This window comes from Octopus sinensis, linkage group LG1 (assembly GCF_006345805.1).
Source record: "Octopus sinensis linkage group LG1, ASM634580v1, whole genome shotgun sequence".
NCBI lineage: Eukaryota > Metazoa > Mollusca > Cephalopoda > Octopoda > Octopodidae > Octopus > Octopus sinensis.
In genome coordinates this window covers 16,291,132-16,315,456 of record NC_042997.1, presented here as the reverse complement: position 1 = coordinate 16,315,456, position 24,325 = coordinate 16,291,132, and the positions used below count along the sequence as shown (strand labels likewise).

The 24,325-nt window shown below is 36.8% G+C and overlaps 1 protein-coding gene and 1 long non-coding RNA gene across 2 annotated transcripts in view; both read right to left on the bottom strand.

Moving 5' to 3' along the window:
* Window positions 1–24,325, bottom strand: part of LOC115211143 — a 37,280-nt gene that overhangs the window by 10,248 nt on the left and 2,707 nt on the right. The window contains exons 3-6 of the mRNA XM_036511096.1: window positions 23,727–23,938; window positions 15,182–15,265; window positions 14,199–14,402; window positions 9,334–9,569 (exon numbers count right to left, since the gene is read on the bottom strand). Of these exons, the coding sequence (XP_036366989.1) occupies window positions 9,334–9,569; window positions 14,199–14,402; window positions 15,182–15,265; window positions 23,727–23,938 (736 nt within the window). The remainder of the gene's footprint in view (window positions 1–9,333; window positions 9,570–14,198; window positions 14,403–15,181; window positions 15,266–23,726; window positions 23,939–24,325) is intronic.
* On the bottom strand, window positions 8,344–9,325 carry LOC118767074. Its single transcript, XR_005002977.1, has 2 exons — window positions 9,005–9,325; window positions 8,344–8,759 (listed from the first exon to the last, which is right to left on the bottom strand). It is a non-coding gene; the product is annotated as an uncharacterized LOC118767074 (long non-coding RNA).

Here is a 24,325-nt window from a genome sequence, read left to right as displayed (position 1 = left end):
AACCGATCGTGGCCGATGCCGGACCCCCCTGGCACCTGTGCAGGTGGTATGTAAAAAGCACCCACTACACTCGCAGAGTGGTTGGCATTAGGAAGGGCATCCAGCTGTAGAAACTCTGCCAGATCAGACTGGAGCCTGGTGTAGCCCCTGGCTTCCCAGACCCCGGTCGAACCGTCCAACCCGTGCTAGCGTGGAAAACGGACGTTAAATGATGATGATGATGATGTTGTTAGCCATACACATCACATGATCATACCAGCACAATCTTGTCTTGTACATATCTGATTCCCCTAATGCCTAATTTTTCTCAATATATTAGCACTTTGTCTTACATGCACACTTATGTTGTACATCCACTGGAACATACTAACTTCGTTTCTAGTCTTTACATGTCCTCTGCATCTCATTACTATGCAGTATTGCTGTTTATCCACAAGCACTGTACAACCTATCTTTCACTCTGAGGAAGAGACCTTTTGTTACCAACAGAAGTAATAACTCCCTGAACTTTCTCCATCCTATTTTTATTCTAGCAACTATATTTTTGGAACATCCTCCTCCACTGCTAATTAAGTTACCTAGGTAACAGAAACTATTAATTGCCTTTAGGGAGCCTCCTAGGCATTGAAGAGAATGTATTTCTATTTCCTGACAGTTCTTAGTGTTTATTGTTCCTGCATATCTGCCACATAAAAAGTCTACTTTCAGTTAACTTCCCTGTGATTCTACTATACACACACACACAAATATCCATAGCTAATATATTTCATATGAGAGTGTGTACGTACAAGTGTAGCAAAAGGACTACTTAATACATTATGTAATTGTTAAACAGTTTATCTGGACATTATTCAGAATTACATAGCTATGTAAGCACAACTTTTATCCATCAGGTTTTTGATTGATTAGACAAGTCTATCTCTCTCCACACACACACATGACACCCAATAACAGAACATAAAATGAAAGTATATTTTTGATTGAAATATGGCCTTACTGTACAGTTATTTTAGTGTTATAAGCATAAACCGTCAGCTGGCAACGAAACTATTCGTTGTTATTATTTAGTACTCAGTAACTCTCCACAGAAGAGATGTATAATCAAAGACATTCCTTCTGTGACCATCCACTCACTTTTTAAATTTTATTTTATAAGACATAATGTATATAAGACTACATTAATCAAGAGGCCTTTTAAGATGGTAAAGTTTGATATTTTAGAAAGAATAGAGGAAGATTTAGCTGCTGTTTCTAGCAGGTTGAATGACCATGTAAGGGATTCATCTTTTGACTATTGGGTTTAATATTTGTTTAATGCATCCAGTCAAGGACTTTCCAAAGTTAATGTAGAAAGAGCGGTAGTGATGGACATCAATAATCATTGACAAAGAAAAGAAGGAGAAAGGAAAGTGAAAATGGTTAGTGATAAAGAAAAATGATTGAATATTAGGAGATCTAATGTGATGGGAAAGTGTTAGACTGTTAAGAGAGTGATGATAAGGAGTAGTCGAATAAAGATAAGATTACAATGCCACTTCTCCTTATATAAGAAGTGCACAGTGATAGGAAAGTAAGTAACAGATGAGAGGTTAATGAAGAGAGGAGGCAGGCAGGAGGCAGAGACTTAACCCTTTTAAGAGCTAAATCTGTCTGAAACTGTCCTTGATCCTATGATACAAACGTCTGTTTTAAAGTGATTTCAGCTAAAACTTTCCATCAAAATTTCATGTTAAATTCCAGATGATAGCTTAATGTTGTGCCAAAGATATTTTACTAAAATTCATTTTTTCCCATATTAATCAAAATAAAAGCAATGTATTTCAACAGAAATTTTGTAACAAATGGGTTAAGATGAACATATGATGGCTGGGAGATCTAAATGTAGATGTTATAATTTCAAACCTCTATCATTTTTATGTCTGTTTTCCTAATGCTTGCATGGGTAGGTTGGTCTTCTCTAGCATGGCACGTTGTCACTCATCACAGGTTTTTTTGTCCTTGATGAGGTTCAGCCTCTTGAGATCAATCTTCACTACTTCTTCTCATGTTTTCCTAGGGCTCCCTCTTACACAGCTTCCAGTTCTCTTCAAGTGCTTGGCAATGCTTAATACATGAGCATTACAGTTTTCTCTCTTGCACATTACATTTCATCTGGTTCCTCTTCTATCTAGCTTTTCTCTCAGCTCATTTGTGCTATATTATTCATACAAAATTAATATTACACACCCAAGAGGAACATATTAGCACTCTTTCCAGCATCTGAGACTACATCTTGCTACCTTGTGGCATCACACATCATATCATCTGCTTTTCCCTCTGAGAGAGAACCTCTTTGTTTGCAAGAGGTCAACTGGCCTCTGAACTTTTTCAATCCTGTTCTTTCTGGTTACTATGCTTTTTGGAAGACACATCTCCCCTGCTAATTAAGTTATAAAGGTAATCAAAAGTATCAAGTACTTGTGGAGAGTTTTCAGGAATCTATTTCTTGCATACTCTTACAACTGACTGCTTCTAATGCACTCACCACATATGAAGCCTACTTTCAATGTCAGCCTGCACTATACCTCGTGAGTTTACAGTACAGCGTACGGATTTCTATTTATTCCGTTTCTATATATTGGGCATAACCATTTCCCTGAAGGCTGTAGGGTCCTGTTTGCCTTTTCTAATTACTGAAGCTTTAGTTCTTATTAAACCTAGTTTGAGGGTTCTCAATTCTAGAATTTGCTTCCATGTTCAGAATTTCTTCTCTAAATCTTTTACAGATTCAGTTATAAGAACTTAAGCCATCAGCATACAGGAACTCCCACAGACAACTGGTCTTAAACTCCTTCATTACAGCTCAAAGGTCTTTAATAAAAAGGAGCCCTGCGTGCTGAATTCCCTGCAGGACTCACTGCTAACTCTCGCCTTGCTGAATGCATCTCTGTACATGGCTCACACATGTACAAAGGTGCAGTCACAAGGAATGCTTTCGCTTTCTTTGTGATCACTAGAGTACATAGAACCTCATCAAAGGCCTTCTAAATTTGATAAATGCTAGAGGAGTGGTTTATCCGTAGCTAAGTAATTCTCCAGCAATTGTCTCACAACAGAACTGCATCTCCTCTTTGCTTATTTCCCCCCTAATCAATTGTTATGACTCTTTCAATAACATTCATAATCTGGTTCATTAATTTGATGCCTCAGTAGTTTCCTCTCTCTCATGTATGTCTTTATTCTTGTCACAGCGGATGATGACACTACTACGTCAGTCATTGGATATGACACTTCCTGAGACTAACATGTGGCCTACCTCCCTAGATATTTTCAGTATCCCAGAGGCTACATCTGATGATCCAACTACCTTCCCTGCCTTCATATGTTTAAATGCACTTTTGACCATACAGTTTTCAATTTCAGTAGCTGGGCCTCTGTTGGATCTGCTTGAGGTAGTCACTATTGCTCTCTTCTAAGCATTCCTATTCTCTTGTAGTATCAATTCTATGCTTCTTTCTTTTTGGTGCCAATGTGAACACATGCACTATTACTCTTTCATACATACTTCTCCCTAATAATATAGCATATTTGGTAAAGAAGAAAAAAGATGAAAAGAGAATTTAAATTATTTTGTGTTACACATCTACATATATTCAATGATACTGGTGCTGCTGACTCACATTTTTTCATATGTCGATGTTATTCTCAGAAGACCTATTTCATGGCTAAGCAATACTATATAGATTTAATATAAGTTATATACTGATTGGTGAGTATGAAGACAGTTTGAGCAGAGGAGGGTGTAAATATGATAAAGAAATATTAATAGCAAAGAAGTGAGCTTAAGTTAAAGCCCACTGTTGTTAAATGTCACCACTAAAAGACCAAATGGACAAAAGTTTTGACAAGTTAGGTCTGTCAAGTAAATCCCTCTGTATAACGAACACAATGTTTGATCAACACCCTTGGTGCACAACTATATGAGCAGCTCTGGACAGTAAAATCAGGAACCAGATTGATTATATTCTCAGAAATAAAAGATTGAAAACCTATACTTCTGGAAAACTGCCATGCAAAGGTAACTTTACAGTTTTGGACACATCTCAAGAACTGATGACATACTGGAATGCTCTGTGCTTGAAGGAAGAGTAGAAGTTAACCACTGCCAAGGCAAATAGTCGACAACCTGGACTGCTAACATCAGAAATAGACCAGCCTCACTCACTACAGTGGAAGAAAGTGGTGGCCGATGTTCTGCATGATGATGAAGGAAAGCCTCAGTATAAATTTAAGAGGCTCTCCATGAGCCAGTGAGGGAGCCTCTACTTGGTTGCTGTATCATCTCTGGTAAACTATCATCGTCATCATCCATCATGTTCACTTTTTCCATGCTAGCATGGGTCAGATGGAATTTGAGGAAGATCTTCTACAGCCAAATGTCCTTCTCATTGCTGACCCTAACCTGTTTCCAAATAAGGTAATATTTTCCTCATAGATGTTGTTTATGGAAGACTGGAAATGAACAACATCACTTGCAAGAGGATGATGCTTATTTATAATAGTTATGTAATATCTAGGCAAGACAACAAACAAACATATAGATACATACAGAAAACGAAAATACCATTGAATAGCTTAAAATACAAGCAACTTTGGACCAGGTAGGGAAATATGGAGTATTAAAAAGAAAAAGTTCATATTATAAATGTGATAAAATCACAATGGGGAAATTGCATGGCTTAGTAGTGAGGGTATTTAGCTCATGATTGTAAGGTTGTGAGTTCAATTCCTAGTGACATGCTGTGTCCTTGAGCAAGACACTTTATTTCACGTTGCTCCAGTCCACTCAGCTGGCAAAAATGAGTTGTACCTATATTTCAAAGGGCTAGCCTTGCCACATTCTGTGCCACACTGAATCTGCCTGAGAACTATGTGAAGGCTACATGTGTCTGTGGAGTGCTCAGCCACTTGGACATCAATTTCGCAAGCAGGCTGTTCTGTTGATGAGATCAACTGGAACCCTCGTTGTCACAACCGATGGAATGCCACAACTCACATGGGATGCGAGTCTAATAGTAATCTAGTGGTTAGGTTTTCAGGTAGATGGTTGGTAATAGAAGGCTTTTGTTTCATATTAAACTAGCTGAATTACCCAGTATTGCTAAGGTTACAGCTGTTCATATTCAAATTAGTAAACAATAAATATGAAGGTATATTTTTTTCTCATATTTCAAAATATCTATATTTTATTGAAAAATATCCAAATTGTAATGATAATAGAATTTAGAACTGAAAAATCTTTCAATCTTGAAGCACCTCAGGGTAAACAACATTCATTGTGTAATTTTTTGTTGGTGTCCAAATGAATAAATTGTTGCTGTTTCCAACTTGTGAGCAATGAACATAGAGTTAGCCACGGGAGAAGCATGCAGTAGAGAAATGACGTGCAACTACCTTGAGGGATTGAACCTGAGATTTGTTAATTGAAATACCAAAATTTAGTATGACTGGAAACTGAAGCCTCTTAAATTCAAATGGAACATCAGTAGGTATGAGAGGAAATTTTGGAATAAAGACATTTTTTTCTTTGTGACTACCTATTATGATTGTTGCCTGTAGGACATGGGGCTTCATGGACGTAACAATTAAGCAAGTTCCATTACACAGGCAAGGTGGGTCAAGATTCCTAAGCAACATAATGGGAACATCCAGCTTTAGTGTCAAGTTATGCGTTGGCATTCCAGTGGGTTTAAGTGTGTGCAGAAATTCAACAGGGTATTGAACAGCCTGATCTTGACTGACTGTTGTGTGAATTGATGGAAAAGTCATTTCTGATGAATCTGTTAACTTTTGAAGAAGTTCATGATTGAATTTATCAACCATTTCATTAATTGGAGCCTATTGGCTCCAACTAAACTGGCTCTTTCACATAGCCAGTTTACATCAGTATAATTGAGAATCACACATACACTCACATACATATACTAAGACAGACACACACAGACATACATTTATGTAATGCAAACACAAACACACTCATATACAAAATGTGTTGTCACCATGGTATAAAATGTCCTTTACTATCTTGTACGTAATGAATGCGCAAACACACACACTCATATATAAAATGCGTTGTAGTGCTGGTGGTATAAAATGTCCTTTACTATCTCATACACATCGGATGTGCAAACACACACATACTCATATACAAAATGTGACATCATGGTGGTGGTGGTATAAAATGTCCTTTACTACAGTTGACTACAGAAAGATTATTTTAGATAAAATGTTATATTGTTTTCATCCAAATGAAAATAAAAATTACATGTTGACACTCGCGGGATCTAATACTATTACCTTGTAAAATTTGATTTGGTAGACCCGTTTGAGAATGCATAGGGAACATGCAGACAGACATAGACAAAGAATTTCATATATAGAGAGATATGTTTTTTTACCTGTTTGAAATGTTGACTTTGAGGTGAAATAAGCATAGCAGTAAAACATGGCTAAAAAAAACTGATGAAAGGCTGTAACTCTATGGTAACGAATGGATTCTGATCTATTGGCGGATACATATATCAATTTAGGAGAAAAATAAAGCAAAAATGAGTTAGAAAGTATCTAGGTATTAAATTCATGGATCAATGTAAGATAGACATGGATTGTGAAAGGATGAACACGCTGTCATCATCATCATCATTTAACATCCGTTTTCCATGCTAGCATGGGTTGGGCGGTTCGACCGGGGTCTGAGAAGCCAGGAGGCTGCACCAGGCTCCAGTCTGATCTGGCAGTGTTTCTACAGCTGGATGCCCTTCCTAATGCCAACCACCCCGTGAGTGTAAAATAGATAAATAAATAAATAAACTGTCAAGAGTTGATGACAGGAGTTTTGCAAGTCAATAGTAAACCAGAGAAGTCTAATATAAAATAAGTAAATGAAATCAGAAGATATGACGTAAGATATACAACATGAAAGACATTTTATTGCAGTTATGATGAACTAAACATACCAGCAGGAAAAAACATACTTTAAAATAACGATTCCTTAATAAGACACAAGGTGAAGCAATTTTGAAAGGAGACGTTTAGTTGATTACATTGATCTCAGTACTTTGCTGGTACTTATTTTATTGACCTCAAAAGGATGAAAGGCAAAGTTGATCTTGGCAGGATTTGAAATCAGAATGCAGAGTTGGAATAAATGACATGAAGCATTTTTCTGATGCTCTAATGATTCTGCCAGCTCACTGCCTTAAGATATTCATTTTAAAATAACAACGAATTGCTTTATAATGAATGGAAATATGATTCAAAGTAAAAACAATACAAAATGTAAGCATTGCCTTAACCCTTTAGCATTTAAACCGGCCATATCCGGCCAAAAGTATTCTGCCTGTTTTATGTTCAAACTGACCAGATCTGGTCTCTCACACCAACCCTACAATATCGTTCTAGAAATTAACAGCTACCTCATTAAAATCTCATAGCTACAAGATAATGCATGATTAGTTCAAAACAATGTGGATAAAAAAAGCATTAATTTTGGCAGAATAATGCGAACACTAAAGGGTTAAAAGTAACAATACAGAATATTATATTTCTCTTATAAAGTCAAGAATAAATATAAACTTTTTAATTTCTGTTTGAATTAAGAAAGAAATAGTTTTTTGATGATGTAATACCAAAGTTATCAAACCTAAAAAAAAGAATCTCTAGAAAGGGGTCAATTCATTACTTACTTAATAAAGTGGCTAAAGGACAAACCTAAACAGACTGGATGTTTTTCTAGAGAAGCAATAATAGTAATTTTTACCTCAATCTGCTTTTATACAAATTGGAATGGTCCCTCGACTCATTTTCACTTGGTGTTTTACTGTTTATTCCAAGTAACATTTATTATGTACTATTTCTCATTAGAGACTATCATGTGTCTTTTTTGGAAACACAAAAGATACAATTCCAAGTACAAATCTCATAATTAACCTAGAGATATACTAATTATAACTATGAAAAGAACTTAAAGTTTAGAAGTTACAGAAAATCCTAAACAATTGTGAAATTCTAATGATTCTGTGGTTGCAATTGATTACAAACATTAATATAATTCTCTGACAGGTAAGGCTAAAGAGTGTGTGAGAGCCTCCTCTATGTAGACTATCAGACTGCTAGAAATAGCAGCCAGGTTTTCCTCATTACACTCTACCATCTTAAAAGAAGAACACACTGAAATGAATAATGTAGTCCTGGCTGCATTGTTTAAATACAAGATGAGATGGTCATGGCTAGAACACTAACATAGTACTCTTAATCTGATATGAGCTTCAATGAACCTGCTCTTCATTTTGTTTTTTGTTTCTATCTTCTCCACTGGAACAATATTGTTATGCAGCAATAAAAAAATCAAACAAGCAGTTACAAATTACACAAACACAAACACACACATATACACATTATCAAGATTTTAGGAGTCTCAAAAGAATTATTCATTATGTTAAATACTTAAAAACAAAAATTGCAAAAAAAAAAAATAATTTTAGTATAGCCATAACTGTAATTTATGCAAGCTTGGAAAAGTGGATGTTATGACGATGATGATGATAATGACTACAATGTGGAATTCTGGTAAAAAATTCAATTGGAGAAACCCAAAATTATTGCTACAATATGGTATTTATTTCATACTTTATGGCTAGGAATTCCCATCTCATATTGGGTATTTGGAATATCACCAAGGACTTTGTTTTGATATGATTTATAAGTCATTTTCATTGAACCTATTTCATTATTACCCACAAGGGGCTAAACATAGAGGGGACAAACATGGACAGACATAGGTATTAAGTCGATTATATCGACCCCAGTGCTCAACTGGTACTTAATTTATCGACCCCGAAAGGATGAAAGGCAGTCGACCTCGGCGGAATTTGAACTCACAACGTAACGGCAGCCGAAATACCGCTAAGCATTTCGCCCGACGTGCTAACGATTCTGCCAGCTCGCCGCCTTATTTTCATTGAACCAATCTCTCTCTCTCTCTTGCAGTTATACCCATGACAAACACAGTAATGTAAATGAATGAAATTGTACATGAATTGTGTAATGTTATAATTATTTACAGCAGTGAATTGTACCACCACCCTATGGTACTTATTTACATCAAGGTGAATTGCACTATTGTGTTCAGAGTGGGAAATGTTATAAAACCTATCACACTGCATTCAAAATCCTACGATTAAAATACACTAAATTTCACCAACGAAACTGTACAGAGAGTGCTTGTTTGGACAGCTTTAACAGAATTGTTATAAATAATGTTTAGATCAACCACAAAAGAAGTACTCCTGCTACCTTGTTAGAATAATATGGTGGTCAAATGATGGTGGTTCTTCTGGGTGAAGGGGACACAACAGATTGAGCATATGCAACAGATCCTGTTCTTTGAACATTAAAGTCTTTTCTTCTTGCTCTCCATCTGACGCTTCATCTCCATTCGGTTGGTTTTTAACATCGTATATAAAATCCAACAACATTTCTGTTTCTGGAGATAAAACGGGCAAATTCTGGAAATTGTCAGAAGCCAAAAGCTATAAAAAATAAAACAAAAATCAAAACACAATATTGAAACAAAAGCACATCATACTTGTGATATTTTGACATAAGGTCAAGTGAAAAAGAATATTTTCTAACAAAGCCATAATCCTCTCTCGTTCATACCTTTTTCAAGGATATTAGCAATGTAAGTAAAATGGCTGTTCACCGCATTTGCTGAAAGCTTAACAATACTTACTCTCAACATTGTTTAACATCTGCTTTCCATGCTGCCATGGGTTGGACAGTTTGACTGAGGGCTGGCAAACCAGAAGGCTGCACCAGGCTCCAATCTATGGCATATAATTACAATGATAAACAAAATACCATAACCAACTAAAGGCCCAGTCATGGCTGTGTGGTAAAGAAGTCTGATTTGCAACCATGTAGTTTTGGGTTCAGTCCCACTTCATAGCACCTACGATGAATGCCTTCTAGTATAGCCATGGGCACTCAACCAATGCTTTGTCAGTGAATTTGATAGATGGAGACTGTGTGGAAACCCATTGCATATATGTGTGTGTGTGTGTGTCTACTGCTTCACATCTGGTGTTGCTTTGTTTATTTCTCCATAACTTAGCAGTCCTGCAAAAGAGACTGATACATTGAGTACCAGACTTAAAACGAAGTACTGGGGTCAACCTATTCAACGAAAGCCTTCAAGGTGGTGCTCCAGTATGGCTGCAGTTTAATGAATAAAACAAATACAAGATAAAAGATATATGGATTTGAGTCCACAAGGAAGCTTCTACACCAGGGCTGGCCAGCCTGTGGCCTGCAGACATTTATCTTGCAGCTCACTTGATACTTTCTTGAAATAGGTGACCTCTTTATTGTGTTTAATTTCAAAATAAAATTGTTTGTGTGAAACATTTGTTTCAAAATAAATTTAGAATTTGTAAGTGGTAATAAAGCAATAGCCTACAATTCTATAATTTCAAACAAATGAAAAGTATGAAAAATTCTTGATTCTGTAATGTGATTAGTTGACTATTAGTTCATAAAGTATACAAGCGGCCCTCAAAAAAGCTTTCTGTGATTAAAGTGGCCCACAATGTAATTCAAGTTGGCTGCTAGAAATAGCAGCCAAAAGTGAGATACAATTTTAACTTCTTTATTTGAGATTTGGAGTTGTTCCCCTTGACATTTAAAAAAATTTTTATGTGCAGTAAAACAGTTACTGTTCAATTCTAGCTCGCTGCAGCGAGTCTTGATAAATCGATGTTTTCTTGCTTGCTGAAGGTCATGGGTCTTTATTCTGAAGAATAATTGTAGCTGATTTTAAATAAATTCTTGCATAAAAAATCATTATTTTAACATGGCGTATGAACTTTTACCTCAACCTAGTGACCCTACCTTGTATATTTACACCACTGCCCTGAGTATATATTTTTATATATTTGAGAATTAAAGATTTTATGTAAGAGATAAAGTGATATAAAGATTGATAAAGGCAGCGAGCGGTCAGAAACGTTAGCACGCCAGACGAAATGCTTAGCAGTATTTCAGCTGTCTTTACGTTTGGAGTTCAAATTCCGCCGATGTCGACTTTGCCTTTCATGCTTTTGGGGCTGATAAATTAAGTACCAGTTGCGTACAGGAGTCAATCTAATTGACTGCACCCCAACCAAAGAAAAAAAAAAAAAAAAAATTACGGACCTTGTGCCTAGAGCAGAAAAGAATATTTACTGCATTACAGAATAAAGCATTGGAGTAGTTCAAAAGGTGTAAGCCTGGACAGCAGACACGGAAGTCTTCAGCATCAAGTTGTAACTATACTTGTGTGGTATTATACTATAGCTGTTGGCATATAGGATGCACTTGTTTTTTACCCTAACAGAATGTCTGGGGTAAAAAAAAAAAAACACTACTCGATTCCTCCTATAAGCTTCAATGCACTAAAAACTTTTTTGAATATGTGCTGCTGAAATTTAGGTGCATCTATTATGTTAAATATTAGGTTGAGGAAAAAGTTCATGCGCTGTGTTAAAATAATGCTTTTTTATATATTTTTGTGGTGTGTGTGTGTTCATTCAGTTCATGTCATGTTTAATGGTGACTCACTGCTGAAAAGCACCCAAGACTCGTTCGTCGAAAACGCGCTTTGTTTCAGCAAGACAATGCAAAGCTGCATACTGCTAGAAAGACTAGCAACAAAATTGAAGAATTGGACAGTGTGGAAGTTCTGCCGCATCCAGACTATAGTTTAGACGTTGCTCCAGCTGACTACAGTCTCTTCTGAACAATGCATCACTTTATGAAAGGTTGTTGATTTGAGTCATTTGATATTTTGTTGAAGAAGCCTGTCAAAAGTTTTTTGATTCAAAGCCAAAGGATTGGTACTTTGACCAAATCCGAAAGCTTGCAGATTATTGGCAGAAGGTCATGGGTCTTTATTCTGAAGAATAATTGTAGCTGATTTTGAATAAATTCTTGCATAAAAAATCATTATTTTAACATGGCGCATGAACTTTTACCTCAACCTAGTGGCCCTACCTTGTATATTTACACCACTGCCCTGAATATATTATTTATTGTTTATTTAGGAGGGAAGGACAGTGCCCATGTACCTTTATAGAGCCACACAGACTGGTGGAATGAAAAGAGGAATGTATCCTCAACCCAATGAGCTGGTCTGAATGCCTGCAACAAAATGAACTCCAGTGAAAGTAACCAAGGTGTCAGGTAGTGATGTTAAACCAAATAACTGATTAATTCTACAAGGATTAAATGAGAAATGAAACCATGCTATGAGGAAGCATTAAAGGCGAATGCACGGAACCCAATGCATCTTTTGGCCAGTCACTGCTGCGATCACAACATATTTTTCCTGATTCCTACTTACCTTGTACTTTATAGGTCCATTCTAACCGCCCCCCCCCCCACATCACTTTCCAGCTCCAACCCTTTCCTCTGAAATATGAGTAGTCATGTACCTCCTCTACAAAAAGAAACCTGCCAGTTCCCATTTTCTCTCAAAGTTGCTTGTACATCCCCATCCTGGGGCTCATAGTCTTGCAAGCTGCATGCTGTAAAATGCCAAAGCAGATACTGTTTCACAATGCAGTCCTTGGGTCCATTGGAGCTTGTCAAACCATCCTAACTAAACCAGCATGTTAAATGTTGATGATTATGATGATGAGGAAAAACAGTTGCAGCTTTCCTGAGACAATGTCACAGTAACCTTTATACTACTTATACATACCTTGGACATGCATAGTTCAAAGATATATGCTGGAGGATGACAGTTAAATAATCACAAAGGTAGTCATAATTGCTAGTGAATGACAGAAGCAGCTGTGTAGCCTAACAATGTTTTTATGCAAGCTCAGGGCCTAATTAGATTATAGAAGCTGCTGCAATGAGAATAAGCAGTCAATCTGACCCTATTTGGGACTCTAGTTAGTCACAACCTTTTACAAGATACAATTATAACAACAATAATTAAGCCAACAAACAAGCTACTATGTGGTTGTCTGACCTGTTAGAAATGGCAGTCAAATCTTCCTCATATCACAACTTACTATTTCTTTTAAGAATACTGAAGCCCAGGGAAAACTATGCCTTCAAAATAAAGATGGAATAGTCAGGCCTGGAATGCATTTAATCATAACTCTTTCCAATGAGGACAAACAATTAATTACCACGTAATTAATGCAGCATCCCTAATTCTACTCACTCATTCAACAGTGTTTCTTCTGTTAATTATTCTAAATATAATCAATAAACTTCCACTTCAAAAGCTCTTTGGGAATGTCTCTCAGCCCATCAACTAACACACACACAAAACTATATATTCTCTTTATGAAGAAAGTAATGTTTAATTTGAGATCAAGATTCTGGGGGCCCTGGAAAGATTGATGGGGCTACTTATTCTTGTTTAAGTAAACCACACTCTGTAAAGTAGTAGGCATTAGGAAGGTCATCCAGTCAAAACAGATGACTGGAGCCTGGTGCAGCTCTCCAGCACCAGTTAAACTGTCTAAACTAGTCCTGGCCAACTCGAATTACATTGCAGGCCACTTTAATCCTGAAAGTTATTTGAGGGCCTGTATACTGATAGAATTGAAAGCATTTTGCTTTCTCATGCTATTATTACAATAATGAATGAATGCCTGTTGATTTAACATGAAATATTATTGTTGCAAAAACAGTAGTATCTTTCTTTTCAGTTTTCACTACAATCTTTAATTTTTGATAAAATTTTTAAAATGTTTGTTTAACCCTTTAGTGTTTAAACCGGCCATATCTGGCCCAAATATTCTATATGTTTTATATTCAAACTGGCAAGATCTGGCCTCTCACACCTAACCTACATTGACAATCTAAAAATAAACAATCACATCATTGAAACCTCAAAGCTATAAGATAATGCATGATTAATTCAAAACAATTTGAGTGAGAAAGTATTACATTGAACAGAGTAATCTGAACACTAGAGAGTTAAATAAACCCATTTCAAGAAAGTATCAAGCGGGCCACAAGATAAAAATTTGCAGGCTGCATGTGGCCCGGGGGCTTCAGGTTGGCCAGCCCTGGTCTAAACCATGCCAGCATGAAAACAGACATTAAATGATGATGATATAAACAATGGAAAGCAATGTCATTTAAAAAAAAAAACTTACCAGATCTATGACTGGAGGCATCAGATAAGTTTCTAAGTTGCTTAAAAATTTATCAGTTAAAGTCTTAATGCTCTCCATGAAGTCACAACCAAATTCTGAATTAAATTCATTATTTAAGTATAGTTTCCTTTGGCTTTTATTTGCGATTAGAGACAGAAAAAATTTCCTAAAGTTCCTCTGCTTTTCAAGCAACTGTTCATTTCCCTGCAGAAAAAAAAAAATTATCAGAACATCACAAAGGTTTCAAAACAGGACCAAAAATATCAAAGTTTTACTGTCTATTAGGTTAAAAAAAGAGACCTGAGGTTTTCCAAAATAAACAGAAAGAGCTTAGGAAAAATTGTTTCTATAGAATATCAGTGAATATTTCTATAGATGACTTGGTTATTGTACCATATGATATACATCAGAAAGTGGTTCTTAAATTTCATGCGGAGACTTTCTGGGCGACCAAAAATAAATTTACTTTTAATTGCATTATGTAACACAGCAGGACCCAACCAAACCTCCCACAACTTTCACACTGCTGTTTTGAGAAAATGAAGGACACATTGGACAGTGTAGTCACTGATAAACACAAATTTGAGATGGTTATGCTGGATTGCCTTTGACCATAATTATGCTAATAACAACACCATAGAGGCTCCTAATGACTTTCTCAAAAAGGTGAAAGAAAGAGTACAACATATACACACACATGCTTAAATATATATTTGTGTTAACACTAAGCAAATTACTTAAACAATTTCTATTTTCTTTTAGGTTACTGAAATCTGTGTAATAAAACCTTTCAAAACAACAAATTTTAAAAATGTATTGTGCAGATTCAATCAACTATATATTTTCCTTACACATTCATGTCTTTGCCCTAAATGTCAACAATTGATATATACCCAAAATAAATAAAACAATAACTATAAATGGTTAAAATGGTTGATGGAATGGGTAGGTTGGAGAGAAAAATGAAACAGAAACAGACTTACATTATTGGCAGGCACACGAGGAAAGTAGGCATTCAGTTTGAGCAGAACATTGTTGAAGTTACATTTGAGTTCATTGAATAGATACTGAAATGATTAAGTTAATATTGACGTATTTAATACAATGGAGCATTAAAAAGAAAAAAATTTGATCAGAAATAATTATGTGGTGAGAAAAAGACAACAGTTCAATGTCCAACATCGTTTAAATCAGTCTGACAAGTATAAAAAATAAACACAGAAAGGTTTCAGTTGTTGTGTGTGTATATAATAATAATATATAAATATATGCATATATATATATATATATATATATATATATATATATATGGGCGCAGGAGTGGGTGTGTGGTAAGTAGCTTGCTAACCAACCACATGGTTCCGGGTTCAGTCCCACTGCGTGGCATCTTGGGCAAGTGTCTTCTGCTATAGCCCCGGGCCGACCAATGCCTTGTGAGTGGATTTGGTAGACGGAAACTGGAAGAAGCCTGTCGTATATATGTATATATATATATATGTGTGTGTTTGTGTGTCTGAGTTTGTCCCCCTAGCATTGCTTGACAACCGATGCTGGTGTGTTTACGTCCCCGTCACTTAGCGGTTCGGCAAAAGAGACCGATAGAATAAGTACTGGGCTTACAAAGAATAAGTCGATTTGCTCGACTAAAGGCGGTGCTCCAGCATGGCCGCAGTCAAATGACTGAAACAAGTAAAAGAGTAAAGAGATACATATATGTACATACCTATATATATATATATATATATATATATATATATATATACACATACATACACACACATGCATATATGGGTCAAAAAAAAAAAGTTGAACAATGTGAAACGAAAACAAAAACATGGAAACGAACTTTTTTCGAACAACGAAAAAAACAGAGAAACACGGACATACAACATAAAGAATATTCCTCTTCTTCAGTTGTCCCTGTTTCATCTACTCATTATGTTAATGCTATCTTAATAATCATTTTTCATAAAGGCAGCATCTACGAATAATTAACCTAAGTGATAATTTTTTTGTTAAATTAAAGAAGTTAGAATAGCTTATAATATCACTAATTTCAATGAGTAATACACGAAGTGGACAGTTGTAGTAGTAAGGGAAGACTACTATTACGTTCGGTTGTAACCGTTTTCCATACTTGCATAGGTTAGACAAATATAAAAAAAAAATAATGATGAAATTATTGTATACAGTGCTCAGGTGCACCACAACTTGTCAGAAAGTGCATATAAAGTACATGCAGTAATGTAAAAATGTCTGGAACGCGAACAATGTATGAGTCAGATACATGCTTGTGTGTGTATGGAGGGGAGAAAATCAGGTGTAGTGTTGGCGAATCTCAGGAAGCATGGAAGTTTTGAAGGATGCAGTGCTCCGACAACTAACAACTGATGCCGGCAGTTTGTTTCACAGATGGATGCCCTTCCTAGTGCTAACCCTGACTTGATTATCAAATAAAGGATATCTTATTACACAGGTCTTTTGAAAGGACAAAGCTAGCAGATGATTTGTTGGCTTGAGAAATGACAACAATGTCATCACTGATTTATACATAAGTGCAAATGCAAGCACACACACATACACACACAAAACAGGCTTCTCCTTTCATATCAAATACACTTACAAGGCTCTGGTTGACCCAGGGGCATAAAGTTAAAATCACAATGTAATGTGCTGGTCCATTTTCACTTTTGGAATATATCGTATGTATGTGGTAGTCAGATTGTACAAAGTGGAATTACTCTTTACTCTTTTACTTGTTTCAGTCATTTGACTGCGGCCATGCTGGAGCACCGCCTTTAGTCGAGCAAATCGACCCCGGGACTTATTCTTTGTAAGCCCAGTACTTATTCTATCGGTCTCTTTTGCCGAACCGATAAGTGACGGGGACATAAACACACCAGCATCGGTTGTCAAGCAATGCTAGGGGGACAAACAGACACACAAACATATACACACGCACTTATATATATATACATATACACGACAGGCTTCTTTCAGTTTCCGTCTACCAAATCCACTCGCAAGGCATTGGTCGGCCCGGGGCTATAGCAGAAGACACTTGCCCAAGATGCCACGCAGTGGGACTGAACCCGGAACTATGCGGTTGGTTAGCAAGCTACTTACCACACAGCCACTCCTGCGCCTATTGTCTGTACATACACCATCACCATTTAACATCCACCTTCAATGCTAACACGTGTTGGGTGATTTGACAGGAGCTGGCCAGACAGAAGACTGCACCACACTTCTGTGTCTGTACATATGTATGTGTGCACATCTGTATATGCACACATTGTTGTTTCAGTCATTAGACTGCGGCCATGCTGGAGCACCACCTTTAGTTGAGCAAATTAACTCTAGGACTTATTCTTTGTAAGCCCAGTACTTATTTTATCGGTCTCTTTTGCCGAACCGCTAAGTTACGGGGACCTAAACACACCAGCATCGGTTGTCAAGCGATGTTGGGGGGGACAAACACAGACACACAAACATATACACACGCATATATATATATATATATATATATATATACATATATACAACGGGCTTCTTTCAGTTTCCGTCAACCAAATCCACTCACAAGGCTTTGGTCGGCCTGAGGCTATATAATAGAAGACACTTGCCCAAGGTGCCACACAGTTGGAATGAACCCGGAACCATGTGGTTGGTAAGCAAGCTACTTACCACACAGCCACTCCTGCACCTATATGTTATTATTTAGTTTTATTTCAAGATTCCTAGCCAGTAGAGAAAGAGCCGTTTTTCTAACCTAGATCCAAGGCTCCTTCATTGGAATTTCAACATCAACAGGGCTTTTGTGCAGTATTTAGAGTTAGTGCATGTGAAAATTCTATGCTCTATGTATGTATTCTCATGCATGTAGGTGCATGTCATGTATAAAGGCGGCGAGCTGGCAGAAACGTTAGCACGCCGGGCGAAATGCGTAGCCGTATTTCGTCTGCTGTTACGTTCTGGGTTCAAATTCCGCCGTGGTCAACTTTGCCTTTCATCCTTTCAGGGTCGATAAATTAAGTACCAGTTACGCACTGGGGTCGATATAATCGACTTAATCCGTTTGTCTGTCCTCGTTTGTCCCCTCTGCGTTTAGCCCCTTGTGGGTAGTAAAGAAATATATATAGGCATGCATACATGATTTATGTAAATTATTATTATTATTATGTAAGTTTTATATCATTGTAAGTAAGCTGAACCTCATGATTTCCAATCTATGAATATCACAATTCTTAACTGAAATTAATGTGGCTAAAACTCTTTTAGCAGTATGACAGGTATTTTTTAAACATTATCACTTTCAGTTTAACAAAGATGAACTTGGGTGAGGATGCGAAAGAAGCAGGTGTATGATGTGAGAAATGAAGTGTTTTACATAACATGATAGTGGAGGAGGATCTAATGAAAGAAAGATAGTGATGGCAAAGAGTAATATGAGAGAAGCAGCGATGATAATTATATGATTGTAGCTAAGAGGGCAAATAGAGATGGTCACAAGTAAAAAAGAGTCAATGCATTGTAATTTGAGAGAGAAAGAGGGATGGGCTGTTATCAACAGCTTTCAGGACTGAAAAGCATAAGAAGACAAATGTACTACAGACACATTGTTTTAGCTTTTAGTTGAGAGAAATGGGTCATGGCACCCATGACCCATTGGAAAGCCTCCAAGACTGGTGGTGGGGAAGGAGGAAGGTATCTTCAAATTGGAAACCTAGCCTGGATTGCAATAGAATGGACTTTGCTGAATGCAACTGAGGTGCCAAGTGCTGGTGTAGAACTAAGCAACAAGTTAAGTCTATCACCCAGAATGTAAACAGCTGAAACAAATATTGTGAGGCATCTGGTCCACTGTCCTTGCAGTTTCCCTAATCCATAAAGGCAAAGTTAAACTTGGTGGGATTTGAACTTAGGGTAGAGAGGGAATAAACGCTGTTAAGCATTCTGTCCAATGCTCTAATGACTCTTCCAATTCGCCAACATAGAGAGAGAAAAATGGACATAAAACTGATAATCATAATACTTAAAAACTTGAAACAAATTAGAGCATGGAAGGCACAAGTTAACCATTCAGAAACATGTAAAGGACTCTTAGCCTCACTTAAATATTTATTATTTGTAATATGGTGTTGAAAATGTTTGTCATTTGAAACTGAGACCTGGTCACTGACAAACAGGTCAACATCAGGTCACAGTTTCAAGCAACAAAAGTTTCCAAACCATATTACAAACAGTAAACGTTTAAGTGAAGTTAAGAGTCCTTTACATAAGCAACACACATATATATGCATGATGGTAAACAGATGTTAAACAATGATGATAGCAATGAACAAGTACTTAATTATTGGTTTACCACCAAAAGTCAATCACCTACTTAGGTTAATTAATAACTATAATAATTTCAATTTCCTTTAATGTTACTCAAATCAGTGTACTCATAACCCTTCAAAAACCATAAATTTCAAGTAATTTTTTAATACTGTGGACCCATACTATCTGATTTACCACGACTTTAAGTAATTAGAATTTAATCTTGAGGCTCTAATATATTTGGATGGTAGCAAAACAGGCTTAAATTTAGGTAAATCTTGATTTAAAAATATATCAATATCAATAAAAGCTCTGGTGCTGGTTCTATGTAAAACCACTGGTGATAGTATCATGTAAAAAGCTCTGGTGCTGGTGCTGCATAAAAAGCACCCATTCTATGCAGTAAAGTGGTTGGTATTAGAAAGGGCATCCAGCTGCAGAAATCAGGCCAAAACAGACAACTGGAACCTGATGCAACCTTTGTCAAGCCGCCCAACCCATGCCAGCTTGGAAAATGGATTAAATGACAACAAAGAAGATGAATAAATGAAATGATTTATTTTAAACAGCAATCAGTGTAATGTAAGTGTTGTGTACCTCACTTCTTTCCCTCTTATTAGGTACTAGCAGTATCGCCCGGCGTTGCTTGGGTTTGTAAGGGAAATAACTATATAAGCATTTTTAGAGATGTAAAGTATAATAGCCATCTCAATATGGCTAACCACAAAGGTGGGGGGGGGGTGTTACTGTAGCTTTTTACGTTGAGATTTAATAATAAATTTTTAGAGTTACTTCCCTTATATATGCCAAATGGAAAAAATTGATGGTAAATATTAAAAAAATCGTAGACTCATCGTAGACGCGCGCTAATACTCAGAAGGGCTCGATATGAATCACGACTATAAGATACCCGGTTTTGGTTAAACTGCACCGCAAAATGTGGGAGTAGTTAGGAATCTAAATCGTAGGAGACAGACAGCACACAACCTCTCTTTTATATATAAAGATTTCTTTCAACCAACCCTAGTTTTCTTATTTAATTTACATGGTTCATCATCTACAACTGCTTGAAGTACTAGCAAAATCTCCCTCAAAATTACAGCCTACTATCATAAAAGGAACTCGTTGGCTGAAATCGTATGCACAATGTCTTAATAAAAGACGTGATGGTCACGACTGAAACATCTTTGATCACAGGTCTTGGGTTAGGTTGACCTGAGTCCATTTAACAACAAAAATAATAAATGGAAGGATGCATGTTGCAGAACAGATTAGATTTAGATAGGAGAAAAAAATAAAGTGGAAGGGAGATAACACATACATATGTAAGGGGGATAATTTCATTGTAAAAAGAGTGATTGGACTTTTCAGATTTAAAAAAAAATTAATAAAGTCGTTAGTCACTGATGATGGGAACAATATGCGAGTCATTATAATGCTTACATTGCATGGATTTGCATAAAAGTACTGAGCTAACAACAGTAATGTTTGCTGACATCTCCTGACTACAAACCATCTTCTGTTTCTGCACTTTTGAAAGTGAAATAAAAGAAAAATCCCTTATTTGGAAAACAAAATAAGGAATTGTGAAAGGAAAGAATCAAGAAGTAAAACAATCTCTATGTTACGTATTCATCTAACCCATGTTGGCATGGAAATATGGATGTAAAATTAATGATTGAATCAATGCAACTTGAAAACTGGGGCTTAGTTTATCTTGAAATGGCCGATTCAACCTAGATGGAACTTTAAAAAACTTAGAGCATAATAAAAGAATAAATACCACAAAGTATTTTGTTTGATATTCTACAAATTCCATGAAAACTGTCTAGTTTCATTTACACATTTTTATTCTATAGTCCAGTCATTAGGTAACAGCTCCTGGTTAAATAGAGAAAGCTTGTATCTTTATGAATTGTCTCACAACTCATCATGAATTTACCCTGTTCCTTACCATAGTAGGGGACATAGTCTACATTTCACTTCAAATAGGACAGAATAAGCCAAGCCAATAGTTAGGATAACAGTTTCTCTATGGTGTATTATGGCTAGTTGCTTTTAATCAAAGGTATCCTAGCTATGACCATGCCATCTATTACAGTGAAACAGCACAATGCAAGGACATTGGTGGTGGAATACGTGGGCAAATATTAAGTGGAATAAATTTTCTCCTGAGAAAGAGAGGTTGATTACTTTGAACCGAGAGAGAGAGAGAGAGGGAGAAAGAGATGTTTATCTGAAACTGTATTATCCAATATCTCATTTAATTTATTTAAAAGCCCACAAAGGGATGACCTGAGTGAGATTTAGCAGCTATTTCTTCCATGCTGAGTGTCTCTCATTGGCTTGTTTAGTCATAAAGTAGTCTGATCAATAGGAGAGGCAGAGTTTACCTGCTCTTAAAGGTTATTTCAGTTACATCTTTTGAATTGTAATCCTGTAATTCTTTTACCTGTTTCAGTCATTTGACTGCAACCATGCTGGAGCACCGCCTTTAATCAAGCAAATCGACCCCAGGACTTATTCTTTGTAAGCCTAGTACTTATTCTATTGGTCTCTTTTGTTACAAGGATGTAAACACGCCAGCATTGGTTGTCAAGTGATGGTTGGGGGACAAACACAGACACACAAAACAGGCTTCTTTCAGTTTCCCTCTACCAAATCCACTTACAAGGCTTTGGTTGGCCCAAGGCTATAGTAGAAGACACTTGCCCAAGGTGCCACACAGTGGGACTGAACCTGGAACTACGTGGTTGGGAAGCAAGCTACTTACCACACAACCACTCCTGCGTCTAGTAATATGAATTAATTTATATTTAGAATAACCTGAATAAATGATTGGTATTTACTTTATGGACTGAGGAGAAATGAAAGCTTGTTGTACATCAACTTTTGCAGAATTTAGATGGGCATAAATAGGTGACCTCTCAGTAGGCTGTGCAATATCTTATTGACTTGGTCATCCATATTTGCATATACTTTGTAGTATTGGTACTTCAATGAAAGAGTCTCTACATAACTGCTCCATGTACTAATCTCCCTCATATCACATCCTACCTCTTAAAAACCACAAAATAGCACAGTGAATAATGCAGTCCTGGATACAAAATATCTGAATAAAAGATGAGAAGGAGGTCAGAGCTAGAACACTCTTGATTATGGATCTGTCTGCTGGATCGGATCAGAGACGATCTAGAATAAACCAATAATACCAGCAGCTAGTACTTAATTTTATCAGCTGCACATGAATGAACAGTCAAATCTGACTTGACTACAATTTGAAAGCAGAAAAGAGAACAAAAGGAAAACAGGAATTTTAATGAGGAGTACAACTAAATCTGTCAATACAATAACACTTTTGAAGATTTGAAAAATCATTTTTTTAAAGTCATCAACACCATCATCATCATCGTTTAATGTCCGCTTTCCATGCTGGCATGGGTTCGACGGTTCAACTGGGGTCTGAGAAGCCAGAAGGCTGCACCAGGCCCAGTCTGATCTGGCAGTGTTTCTACAGCTGGATGCCCTTCCTAACGCCAACCACTCCGTGAGTGTAGTGGGTGCTTTTTATGAGCCACCGACACAGGTGCCAGACGAGGCTGGCAAATGGCCACGATCGGATGGTGCTTTTTACGTGCCACCGGCACGGATGCCAGTCGGGCAGCGCTGGCTACGGACACGTTCGGATGGTTCTCTTACGTGCCACCGGCACTGGTAAACATCCAGTATTCCATGCTTGCATATCATCATCATTTGACACCTGTTTTCCAAGTTGGCATGGGTTCACAGGAGCTGGAAAGCTGGAGAGCTGCACCAAGCACCAGTCGTCTGTCTTTGTATGGCTGGATGTCCTTCCTAACACCAACTATTTTACAGTGTATTGGGTGCCTCGTATATGGCACTGCTACAGGAGCTTTTTACGTGGCACCAGTATGGGTGCCTTTTACGTGGAACTGGCATGGGCGCTCTCTATGTAGTGCAAAAATTCATTGTAGCTTATTTTTTATGGCCAGATGCCTTTCCTGTAACCAAACCTCACTCATTTCCAAGCACGGAGAAAAAAACTAGTCCAAAGTGCCATGCAAAGGGACTGAACTCGAAAGTAAATGTGAGAAGTGAACCCCTTAACTGCACAGCCATGCTTGCAGCTATTAAGGAAGTGTAAAAAAAGAAAAAAGGAAAACAAACAAAAAAACATCAACTTACTCTTATTTTCAAACCAATAATTAGGCGATTGTATATATTGTTATTGATCATGTGGGATGGAAAGTCTTTGTGTAACTGTTCGATAATCTTAATGACTGTGTCAAAATATGAGAACTGTTCTTTATGAACGATGAAGTAAATGGTGGAACAGGCAAGTCGTGAATGGCACACAGCCAATGACTCCAGGTGACCATCGTTTCGGCTGCTAATATCTTTGGAATAGACAAAAAACAAAACAAAAACAAAACCAGTGTTATTAAACATGTAGTAATGCAAGTTGAAAAATCTTCTATTCAGTGTTGTTGCTTAGCCTAGATCTCTAATCAAAGGAATTCTTGCCACTTATTTAACCCTTTAGCGTTCAGATTATTCTATCAAACATAATGCTTATTGATTCACATTGATTTGAATTAATCATGCATTATCTATCTTCAAGATCTTGATGGTGTAATTACCTAATGTAGAATAACATTGTAGGGTAGGTGTGAGAGCCTGGATCTGGTCAGTTTGAACATAAAACAGATTAACTATTTTGGCCGGATATGGCCGGTTTAAATACTAAAGGGTTAAGAGTACATTATCTAATGTGTACTTTGCTT